This window comes from Salvelinus sp. IW2-2015, linkage group LG30 (assembly GCF_002910315.2).
Source record: "Salvelinus sp. IW2-2015 linkage group LG30, ASM291031v2, whole genome shotgun sequence".
NCBI classification, from domain to species: domain Eukaryota; kingdom Metazoa; phylum Chordata; class Actinopteri; order Salmoniformes; family Salmonidae; genus Salvelinus; species Salvelinus sp. IW2-2015.
Genome location: NC_036869.1, coordinates 23,177,210 through 23,190,002, shown reverse-complemented (window position 1 = coordinate 23,190,002; position 12,793 = coordinate 23,177,210). Strand labels below are relative to the sequence as shown.

At 43.6% G+C, this 12,793-nt stretch overlaps 1 protein-coding gene across 1 annotated transcript in view; it reads left to right on the top strand.

Moving 5' to 3' along the window:
• The window catches only part of LOC111954865 (dolichyl-diphosphooligosaccharide--protein glycosyltransferase subunit STT3B-like), a 99,767-nt gene that overhangs the window by 72,734 nt on the left and 14,240 nt on the right, over positions 1-12,793 (top strand). Inside the window, 5 exon segments of the mRNA XM_023974768.2 lie at positions 3,428-3,526; positions 5,672-5,818; positions 9,239-9,287; positions 9,613-9,767; positions 10,431-10,679. Coding sequence (XP_023830536.1) covers positions 3,428-3,526; positions 5,672-5,818; positions 9,239-9,287; positions 9,613-9,767; positions 10,431-10,679 — 699 coding nt within the window.

The following is a 12,793-nucleotide window of genomic DNA, read 5'->3' as shown; positions in this document are numbered from 1 at the left end:
ACATGAGCTGACCAGGTTAAAGCGAAGTTCCCTTATTGATGTCACTTGTTAAATTCACTTCGATCAGTGGTTCTCAAACTTTTTATAGTCCCGTACCCCTTCAAACGTTCAACCTCCTGCTGCGTACCCCCTCTAGCACCAGGGTCAGAGCACTTTCAAATGTTTTTATTTTTTTGTCGCCGTCATTGTAAGCCTGCCACACACACACTATACAATACATTTATTAAACATAAGAATGAGTGAGTTTGTCACAACCCGGCTTGTGGGAAGTGACAAAGAGCTCTTATAGGACCAGGGTACAAATAATAATAATCAATAATTTTGCTCTTAACTGTCTTACATATAAAATCTGATTTGTTCATTGAAAAATGGTGAATAACTCACCACAGGTTAATGAGAAGGTTGTGCTTGAAAGGATGCACATAACTGCAATGTTGGGTTGTATTGGAGAGTCTCAGTCTTAAATAATTTTCCACACAGTCTGTGCCTGGTATTTAGTATTCATGCTAGTGAGGGCCGAGAATCCACTCTCACATAGGTACGTGGTTGCAAAGGGCATCAGTGTCCTGACAGTGTGATTTGCCAAGGCAGGATATTCTGAGCGCAGCCCAATCCAGAAATTTGGCAGTGGCTTCTGATTTAAATTCAATTTTCACAGAACCGCTTGTTGCAATTTCGATGAGGCTCTTGTTCAGATACCGGTAAGTGGACTGGAGGCAGGGCATGAAAGGGATAACGAATCCAGCTGTTTGTCATCCGTTTCGGGAAAGTACCTGCATAATTGCGCACCCAACTCAGGTGCTTCGCTATATTACATTTGACATTGTCCGTAAGCTTGAGTTCATTTGCACACAAAAAAATCCTACAATGATGGAAAGACCTGTGTTKTCCTTGCTAATGCAGACATAGAGCTCCAACTTCTTAATCATAGCCTCAATTTTGTCCCGCACATTGAATATAGTTGCGGAGAGTGCCTGTAATCCTAGATTCAGATAATTCAGGAGAGGGGGGGGGGGGCATCATCGAGATAGGCCAGTCGTGTGAGAAACTCATCATGAAAGCGGTCAGACAAGTGTAAATGATGGTCAGTAAAAACTAAGCTCGTCTCTCAATTCCCAAAAACTTTTCCATACTTTGCCCCTTGATAACCAGCGTACTTCTGTATGTTCTTAAAGCGTTACATGGTCACTGTCCATATCATTGCATAGTGCATAAAATACATGAGCGTTCAGGGGCCTTGCTTTAACAAAGTTAACCATTTTCACTGTAGTGTCAAAAAAACATTTTTTCAAGCTGTCAGGCATTCCCTTGGCAGCAAGAGCCTCTCGGACGCTGCAGTGTACCCAAGTGGCGTCGGGAGCAACTGCTTGCACGCGCATTACCGCTCCACTATGTCTCCGTCTTTTGCGCTGATTTGTACWGATGTCTTTTGCGTCATCAGAACAAATACCAACATGAGCAGCAGCTACGTTTGGCTACATACGGACCGTTAGTGAAATTCCCGCAAGAGTARCGGTTAATGTGATTGGATGTCCATTTTTTGACTAGGCTACCTGTATTTGACATTGTGTTTCGTTGAACACTAGATGGTTTAATTGTTTTTGGCAGTGAAACGAGGCTACTCAGACAAGGAAACAAACCTCTCCCAAATGTATAGCCCTGGTGGAAAATATAAATGGACTGTTTGAAAATGTGAAGAAATGTGAATCACATGTTTGTTTGGCGTACCCCCGACGGCATTACGCGTACCCCGGTTTGGGAATACCTGGTGTAGATGGAGAGGGACAATTGAGACATGGGATTGTGTATGTGCCATTGAGGGTGAATAKCCAAGAAAAGATTTGAGTGCCTTTGAACGGGGTAGGGTAGTGGGTGCCAGGCGAACCGGTTTGAGTTTGTAAAGAACTGCAACGCTCTTGGGTTTCACGCTCAACAGTTTCCCGTGTGTATCAAGGATAGTCCATCACCCAAAGGACATCCAGCCAACTTGACACCACTGTGGGAAGCATTGGAGTCAACATAGGCCAGCATCCCTGTGGAATGCTTTCAACACCTTGTTGAGTCCATGGCCTGAAGAATTGAGGCTGTTCTGAGGGCAAAGGGCGGTGCAAATCAATATTAGGAAGGTGTTCCTGATGTTTTGTACACTCAGAAGGTTTGTGGTCAGAAACGATCTGCTAAAGAGATGTGACCGCACACACCTGTTTTTCTCTAAACAACCACAAATACTTGTTTGCTCTCCTGAATGTGACTGAGAACTGAGTTTAATTATGAATTTGACTGCGTATATCACACTGTAAATTGCTTCTATTTCTGAGTAAACCAATGATCAAAGAACCAGACTTATTTTTGTCCTTGTGAGCTCACAGAACACATCGCATCATTGTCAGACAGGCAGAAATGCTGCAGCGTCGTGGGCAGTACATATTTAGCTAAGCTGAAGGAACAGCAGGCTAGCTGGGTCAAGATAAATGGTTTAGCATCAAGCATCATTTACACTTGATTATATATATTACTCAAGGTAAACAGTACCCTGTTCTTGGGCGCTTTGAAAATAAATGACGTCCCTATTTAAAATGTAGGGCATTGACCCCCGCTATACTCAATCTCTTTGCATTTTCCTCAAAAAAGGATATTGGCAGTGCCTTTGTACCCTTCCACAAGAACCGTTTGTTAATGCAGAACATTTTCTCCATTTAAAAAAAAAAATTGTTCTGAAATATTTATGCTTCGAACGCAGGAGCTGTCAACTTCAAGCACCCTTTAATAGATTAGGGCTTTGCGTAGTTTTTCAAGCAGCCATCTTGTGTAAGTCCTTGCTTCACAACCATCTCGTTTTGATCTAGTTTTAACCTTTCTCCTTCGTATACCGTAGAGAAAGCTCTTCTAAAAACGAGATGCCTCRTTGGCATCGGCGCTGGCACAATTAGTCCTTGAACAAAAGTGCGCTGTCTGTGTTAATCGCAATWCTATTTCACACAGTTCATCTCTTACCTCCATCAGTCAACAGGCAAAAATGAATCAGTCAAGAGTGCTCAGGGCTTGTCAGTCACTTCAAAAAGCCCCAGTGTTCAGAAAAGTATGAAATCTTAATTAGGGCACATGCCTTAGGATCAGATCAGCTACAAAGGTGGGATTTCTACAGTTTTACTGCACCGTCGGCTCATGTTAGGCCCCCCGCTGCACTTTTCTTTGCCCACTTCTATGTTCTCAGTAAATTTCTCCAGATGAGGCGTTATTGTATTTAGTCCCACTCAGTCTCAATGCAACTCCTATCAATGCACATTTAAATACCTCCTAAAGGGAGAAGGCGCTTTTCCTTAACAACCCAAACTGAAGTGAGATTGGGTTTTTGAATGGGACCGTATCTGTGTTCAGCTTTTTGTTTGTTTGATCTCATCTCGCTCTTTCTGTTTCTCTCTTTCAGCTTATAGCACTTTCTACATCGTGGGCCTGGTGCTATCCATGCAGATCCCCTTTGTGGGGTTCCAGCCAATCAGGACCAGCGAACACATGGCTGCAGCAGGTAAGCCCCCCCACCCCCTTTTAGTCTACTGCGCTCTTCACGACACGACTCGCTATGAGACGCAAACCGCTCTATAATTTTTATTTATTTAACCAGGTATGACCTCGTTGAGAGAAATCAATTTTTCAATAGAGACATTGGGCCATGACCAAGCAGTTGTTCTCTTGTATTGGCAGTGCCTTTGTACCATTTTGTTGATGCAGTTTGTGTTCCCGTCTCGCCAACGGTCCCAGCTGGTGGACCAAAACCGAAAGTAACTCTATTTTGACTGAAACACTCCACTATTACTGCAAATTCACCAAAGCAGCATTAATTTAAACCCCGAGAGTAAGTATTTTTGAATTTTAATTTCAGAAAATGTCTGTCATATAGCTGGCGCTAATAGTGGATTGATAACAAAAAATATCATTTTTACAGCTGTTTGAAGCKGTTGGACCAAACCAAAGTTACTTTTGGTTTTTGGCCACCAGCTTCAAACTKCTGTAAAAATGATATTTTGTGTTTTAGAAAATGTATTTCAGAGATGTAGATGGTACAATGATTCCCTACACTGTTCAGTGCTTGTTTTCTCACAAACTGAAATTGAGCTAACGATGTAGAATTKTAGCAACCAGGAAATGAGCGATTTCCAYTAGATAACACAGCCACAAAGTCAGAACAGCTTTCCTAGTTTGATGCCACTACGGTGGGAGGAATCAATAGACGACTATCACAGCCAATCACAACACTGTCGGGTAAGTAATACCGTGAAACACCGTTATTCCACTATTAGCACCAGCTATATTATGGACATTTTCTGTAATTACAATGCAAAAATAAAACRATTATGTGTAGCACTTTAAAACCAGAGAGGAAGAGATTAACCTTATGATACTTTGGTGTATTTGCGAGGMGACAAGACATTGCGATATACAGATTTCCAAGACATATGTGCACGGTTCTTTCTGCCTGGCCCTTTTTCCCCTCCCTCACGCTAGCTTGCCTGGTCTTTCTCTTCACTAATGACACAAGCGTGTGTTCCTCCTTCAGTCTGTTGCGTGTGGAATATGCTAGCCTACTCATTGATGATAGGCCCTGCTTTACTGAAGATTAAGCTTTTGATTACCGATAGATAGGCCTAGTGCACGGTTGATTACCGATTTAGATGGGCCTAGTGCCCCTATCAGTCTCTTCCATTAAAAAAATACTGAATCGGAGGAGTTCAGGAGTCGATTCTGCATGCTTTTAGAAATGAGAGTTGAGGAATCACTTATTTTTGGAACAAACTCTTGGAAAATTGGCAGAGAAAGTCAAGCGACAGCAGCGAAGTCCTGTATGGAAGTTATGTGATTAGGTGGTGAAATGCAAACTTTGTGAGGTGGAATTTAGGTACAACATTGGTAGTACAGGTGCAATGCTTAATCATCTGAAAGGGAAGCACCACGCGACCCAAACTGTTGCTGGCAGCAGTGCAACAGAATTGTGAATTAATGTGTAATTTTATGATTTTTTTCTTTATCGTTTCATTTGTCACATCGCTAGTAACAAGATTATGTAGCTGTAAAGTATACATTTATGTTCCTGTTAGTCTAATGTAGCTTCAGTCTGATTTCTGAAGTGGTGTTTGTTATGCGGGTGACCGGGGCAGCACAGCACGGCAGCGACGTGGGCTTTGAGGAATGGAAAAGCACAGTCACTCTCTCAAAGGTCTGGGCGTGTTTGGCTACGGGCAGCAGCTGCTCGTCAACATCTGGCGGCGTGTCTATAGCAACAGCCAGCGTGACGGGGACAGGAAGGGAAAGAATAAAGCATCAGAGCGATGGGTATTTTTACATTGTTGCCCGCTCTCTGGGTTCTGGTGGAGTTGTGACCTTGGAATGCTGCTGGGGGGGGGGGGTCGTACATCGGAAGTGGGCCTCAGTTTTGCCCGTGAAACTGGGGCTTTGTTCAATTAGCATGAAGTTCCACAAGAGAGTGACATCAGATAACAGAACAGAGATCCTATTTTAGTCTTAACAGTTCCTGTTATTCAAATATGTTGCGTTATTTACAGCGTCAGTGTGTAAGCGCGTCTATAGTAAGACAACCATCAAACCTGCTCGCATGAGACCCAAATTGTTACGGTTGTTGTAATAATGGGCTAACGCCGACGTTCTCTGATTGCAGGCGTGTTTGCACTGCTCCAGGCATATGCATTGCTGCAGTACCTGAAGGACAGGCTCACCAAGCAGGAATTCCAGACCCTTTTCTTCCTGGGGGTGTCGCTAGCTGCTGGGGTGGTGTTTCTCACCGTCATCTATCTCACCTACACTGGTGAGTTTCTATACCATTTACACATACACGTGACTTACAGAGCAGCATGTCCTCCTTTACCACATACATTCCCTTCACAAAGTACTCAGGCTTATTCCACTTTTTCCAAATTCCAAATTTTTGCAAATGTATTGAAAATTGAATACAGATATTTACATAAGTTATCACACCCCTGAGTCAATACATGTTAGACTCACCTTTTGGCAGTGAGTCTTTCTGGGTAAGTCTAAGAGCTTTGCATACCTGGATTGTACTACATTTGTACATTATTCTTCAAGCTCTGTCTCAAGTTGTTGATCGTTGCTAGACAGCCATTTTCAAGTCTTGCCATAGATGTTCAAGCCGATTTAAGTCAAAACTAACTTGACAACTCGAACATTCAATGTAGTTTTGGTAAGCAACTCCAGTGTAGATTTGGCCTTGTGTTTTGGGTTATTGTCCTGCTGAAAGGTGAATTTGTCTGCCAGTGTCTTTTGGAAGCAAGCTGAACCAGGTTTTCCTCTAGGATTTTGCCTGTGCTTAGCTCTGTTTCTTTTTATTTAAGTCCTTGCAGATGAAAAGCATACCCATAACATGATGTAGCCACCACCATGCTTGAAAATATGAAGCGTGGTACTCAATGTTGTTGGATTTGTCTGAAACATAATGCTTTGTATTCAGGACATAAAGTACATTTCTTAGATAGATTTTTTTTTTGACGTTTTACTTTAAAGCCTTATTGCAAAAAGGATACCTTTTATCCTAGATCTTGTATAACTAGGTTATACAAGTCATACATGATTTGGAATATTTTGTATTCTGTAAAAGCTTCCTTTTATCACTCTGTCATTTAGGTTAGTATTGTGGAGTAACTACAATGTTGTTGATCCATCCTCAGTTTTCTCCTATCACAGCCATTATTAAACTCTGTTTTAAAATTCATCATTGGCCTCATGTTGAAATCCCTGAGCGGTTTTCTTCCTTTCCGTCAACTGAGTTAAGAAGGACGCCTGTATCTTTGTAGTGACTGGGTGTATTGATACACTATCCAAAGTGTAATTAATAACTTCACCACGCTCACAGGCATATTCTGTCAGTTGTTTTTTTGCCATCTACTAGTAGGTACCCTTTGCGAGGCATTTGAAAACCTCCCTGGTCTTTGTGGTTGAATCTGTGTTTGAAATTCACTGCTCGACTGAGGGACTTTATAATTGTATGTGTGGGGTACAGAGATGAGGTAGTCATTCAAAGCCTGTTAAACACAAAGTGAGTCCATGCAATTTATTATTTGACTGAAGCACATTTTTACGCCTGAACTTTAGGCTTGCCTTAACAAAGGGGTTGAATACTTATTGACCCCAGGCATTTCAGTTAGTTACACGTACACCGGACATACAGAAGCATGACATCGTATACCTTAGTTAGTTACACATACACCTGACTTCCTCTATATATATATAAATATACTGTAGTATCAGCTATATACAGGTGAGTCCCTATACCCCAACATTGCACATACACCTTGCTTTCAAAACCAAATCCTCATATACCATATAGTTACACATACACCTGACCTACAAGTTCCTGTATACCATAAAGTGACATACACTACATGACCAAAAGTATGTGGACACCTCTTCGTCAAACATCTCATTCCAATATCATGGGCATTAATATGTAGTTGTTCCCACTCTTCTGGGAAGGCTTTCCACTAGATGTTGGAACATTGATGTGGAGACTTAGTGCGGTCAGGCACTGATGTTGGGTGATTAGACCTGGCTTGCAGGTGTTCCAATTCATCTCGACAGTGTTGAGGTCAGGGCTCTGTGCAGGTCAGTCAAGTTCTTCCACACCGATCTCAACAAACCATTCCTGTATGGACCTCGCTTTGTGCACTGGGACATTTTCATGCTAAAACAGGAAAGGGCCTTCCTCAAACTGTTGCACCAAAGAATCATCTAGAATGTCATTGTATGCTATAGTGTTAAGATTTCCCTTCACTGGAGCTAAGGGGCTTAGCCCGAACCATGAAAAACAGTCCCAGACCATTATTCCTCCTCCTCTGAACTTTACAGTTGCCACTATGCATTCTTACCTGTTAGTGTTCTCCTGGCATCTGCCAAACCCAGATTTATCCGTCAGACTGCCGCCTGATGGTGAAGCGTGATTCATCACTCCAGAAAAGCGTTTCCACTGCTCCAGAGTCCAATGGCAGCGAGCTAGCCTTTACACCACTCCATGGCATTGCGCATGGTGACCTTAGGCTTGTGTGCGGCTGCTCTGCCGTGGAAACCCATTTCATGAAGCTCCAGGCGAACAGTTCTTGTGCTGTCGTTGCTTCCAGTAGCAGTTTGGAACTCTAGTGAGTGTTGCAACCGAGGTCAGACTATTTTTATACTCTATGCGCTTCAGCACTCGGCAGTCCCGTTCTGTGAGCTTGCGGCCTACCACTTCGCGGCTGAGCCGTTGTTTCGCCTAGACGTTTCCACTTCACAATAACAGCACTTACAGTTGACCAGGGCAGAAATTTGACAAACTGACTTGTTGGAAAGGTGGCATCCTATGACCGTGCCACGTTGGAAGTCACTGAGCGCTTTAGTACGGGCCATTCTACTGACAATGTTTGTCTATGGAGATTGCATGGCGGTGTGCTCGATTTTATACATCTGACCGCAACGGGTGTGGCTGAAATAGCCGAATCCACACATTTGAAGGGGTGTCCCACATACTTTTGTATATGGTGTACATGTAGATCAGGTGTACCACAGGTGAGTCTATATACCCTCACTGTTACTCATACACCTGACTAACACAAACAGGTCCTCGTATACCATAGTTGCACATGCCTGTGTACATGTAGATCAGGTATAAACAACTAACACGCACAACTGCACAGGCTAGTCCTCATACCATAATAGCTAAGTGTTTTTATCTCTGTTACACATTTAGCTTGTACTGGTGAGAGCCTTTGTTACTCATGTACCTTGCCCAATAAACATATTTCTAACCTCCGCTAGTCAACATTCCTCTCGAGTCCCGACCCACATATGCCCTACTACTGAACAGATACCTGACCCACTAAAACAGGGCTATTTAATTCCTGTCCTGAGGGGCTAATTTTATTTTTAATCTCTACCTTGTAGTTAATTGCACTTATCTAGTGTCCCAGGTTGGAATGAGTCCCTGGTTAGAATGGATGATGGTGAAAACCTGAAGCGTTTCGGTAACTTGAGGACCATAATTGAACGGCCCCGCACCCCAAGGGCCTCTATTCACTTTGTCATTATATTTGTACACTACCCAAACTGTCTTACCCTGTCAGACACACACCAGTTTCCAACCATACGCCAAAAAGTCTGCGTCATAACCACTTGTGAAATGAGACYWGTGTGTGTGTGTTCCAAGTTCCCAGTCCTGTGTATTGATTGTTTGTTCATTTAGGTTACATCGCTCCGTGGAGTGGGCGATTCTACTCGCTGTGGGACACCGGGTAAGCACTCCTAACTTTTCCTATCGATGAAACGGTTGTTGAATTGTGTGTGTGTGTGTGTGTCTGCGAAAGGGCTTACGCCATCCATAGTCTCAAAGGAAATGCTAGCGTTGTCTCTTTCTTCCCAAACACGCTTAGGCTACATTCTGTACATGAACTGCAGCGTGTCTGATTTCTGCATTAAACAATGATAAATCGTTTTGTTTGCTGACAGCAGCGCTCTCGCTCTCTGTGTACAATCCCTTTTTGAGGTGGTTTCTTGAGTCTTCATATTCCCTGAAGTACCAGATGTTTGTCTCTATCCGCTCTCCCCCCCCCCCTCCAGCTACGCTAAGATCCATATCCCCATCATCGCGTCTGTGTCGGAGCACCAGCCCACCACCTGGGTGTCGTTCTTCTTCGACCTCCACATCCTGGTCTGCACCTTCCCAGCAGGCCTCTGGTTCTGCATCAAGAATGTCAACGACGAGCGCGTCTTCGGTAAACCGGAGCTCGTTAAAACACACCGATACTCAACATGCACCCACATCATTTGAATACATCTGAATATTTGGAGGGGAATATGGTGATTTTTGAGAGGAATATGCATTAAAGCAAGGGCGTCATGTTATTGATATACTGTACACACCTGTTCCTAGGAGTTGTACTGGAAGGGGGAATTCAGAACAGACTCCCACTGCTCCGGTGCATTAGGGGCTACGCTTGAACTGGAAGGAAAACTCCACCCAAAAAACCATCTATTGGTATTCGTTTCATTAGTCAATTGTTGACRTAGTCCCAAAATGTTTTTGCTTGTCAGCAATCAAGTTTTCAAATGATGTAACTTTCAAAAAATACAGAGATCATCCCCGTMTGATGCTGCGTTTTGCATTATGATTGCTGACCGTCCCAAAATGTTTTGCTTATGTCAACAATGGACTAATGAAACAATTGCCAAATGTTTTGTCTTCCTTTAAATTGATCAATTGTCATTGATTGTCCCGAGAGCCTGCACAACTGATAACCAAGCTATAAATCAGTCGGTCTCAGATAAATAAACACCCCCTGAAGACCTGAGTTGTGCACCGTGTACTTTTGACATGGGGTTAAATGCTGTTTAATTCGAATTAATCTTTTTTGACTCTCTGCCCCCCCCCCCCCCAGTGGCTCTCTATGCCATCAGCGCGGTCTACTTTGCCGGGGTGATGGTGCGCCTGATGCTGACCTTGACGCCGGTGGTGTGCATGCTGTCGGCCATCGCCTTCTCCAGTGTGTTCGAGCACTACCTGGGGGACGACATGAAGAGGGAGAACCCTCCCATAGAGGACAGCAGTGACGAGGATGACAAAAGGAGCTCAGGGAACCTCTATGACAAGGTCAGGAGGAGGAGTCGCAGTCCAGGGCCCCGTATTCATTAATAGGCTTGGCCGATGCCCCGGTATGGTGTAAACGGTATATTTTGAAATACCGACGGTTATGCTGTTCAATACTGTAAAAAAAACAGGGGGGGGGGGCTTTTTGGGGGGGTTGCGGGGTTCTTTTTGGGGGGTTGCGGGCACCCTTTCCTCACGGGGGTGCGTGCTACGCCGATGCTTATAATTATAAGAAATTGAAGATGTGTCAAACACCATTATATCCAGCGCCAGCTATGCATATGTACGTACAAAATGTGCGTGCAGCAATTTTATCAAAACTGAACTCGACGTGAAAATGTCCTTTCCTCCATGCCAACTTTAGAACATGCGTACGCACATCTTCTAGTGACTGACGTACCCTAAAACTTCAATTAATAGCCCAGGCATTTATTTGCTTAAAATCACTGAACATAATAGGCGCTTATTAGAGACGGGCTTCTATTCGAACCAGGCGTCTATTTCCTTAATGCACACAGTTTTTGCTGATGTGCATAGTCACTTGTTTAAATCCAGCATTCACTTTCAGTATTTTAATCAATTTCCTGCACTGTGTTTACACACCTTTGCCGTAGTATGCCTCCTATAAAAAATATATTCCTCGGACTGCATTTTCAGCAGTTCTTACTTTTCCCACTAGAGGGTGATTTCTGGGGGTCTGTGTCAAGGGGCCAGGGTGCACAAAACATCCGTTGAATTATTCAAATTGTTGCTATGATTTTTTATCAATCACAGATGAAGATATTAACATTTTATTATTCATCCTATGTCTGCCATCTTTTTGGATGATGTGATGGCTCGCCATGCGCACTGGGGTGCTAGTGTGCATGCGATATTGGTCCATATTAACCGGATATAGACGTACATGAATCGGCGTCTGCGAGTAGATTACCTTGAACAACGGTTGGACATCCTAGACGCAGTTTCTAATTCCTGAAGTTGACTGTTTCTGTGATTCCCATTCAGGTAGCCGTTTCGACCGGTGATAAAAACCGATTTCCATAATTGTTTTGAGTCATTTACTGAATGGTTTATTGTAACAAATCGAACATTTAACCTCGTAAGTAATTCATGGTAACATCGTAAACAATTCATTTACACCCAGCGTTTATTTGAAACATGTTTATTTGCTGAAATTTATGTTGTAGCCCGGCTATTAAAGGGGACCGGAAGCTATTTGAGACTCAGCAATTTAAGTGAAGTTTTAGGGTATTGCAAGTAGGCCTAAGTATTTAGAGCAAATGTTGGGTTATGATGACACACTTATTCATAAAACCATAACAAGAAGCAGCCATTTGCCTTTGGTGAGAAGAGCGAAAATCGACACATTTTTCAAATCTAAATGAATTAGACAGGAATCTACAGGTAAGCCTCGAGTGGCACGGTTCTGGGTTCGAGTCCAGGCTCTTTCGCAGCCGGCCGCGACCGGGAGACCCATGGGGTGGCGCACAATTTGGCTCAGTGTATTCCGGGTTAGGGGAGGGTTTGGTCGGCAGGGATGTCCTTGTCCCATCGCGAACTAGTGACTCCTGTGACTGGCCGGGCGCAGTGCACGCTGACACGGTCGCCAGGTGTACAGCGTTTCCTCCGACACGTTGGTGCGGCTGGCTTCCGAGTTAAGTGGGCATTATGTCAAGAAGCAGTGCGGCTTGGTTGGGTTGTGTTTCGGGGGACGCACGGCTCTCGACCTTCGCCTCTCCCGAGAATGTGAAATGTCAGAATAATAGTAGAGAGAAGGATTTATTTCAGCTTTTAGTTCTTTCATCACATTCCCAGTGGTTCAGAAGTTTACATGCACTCAATTAGTATTTGGTACCATTGCCTTTAAATTGTTTAACTTGGGTCAAACTTTTCGGGTAGCCTTCCACAAGCTTCCCACAATAAGTTGTGTGAATTTTGGCCCATTGCTCCTGACAGAGCTGTTGTAACTGAGTCAGGTTTGTAGGCCTCCTTGCTCGCACACGCCTTTTCAGTTCTGCCCACAAATCTTCTATAGCCTTGAGGTCAGGGCTTTGTGATGGCCACACCAATACATTGACTTTGTTGTCCTTAAGCCATTTTGCCACAACTTTGGAAGTATGCTTGGGGTCATTGTCCATTTGGAAGACCCATTTG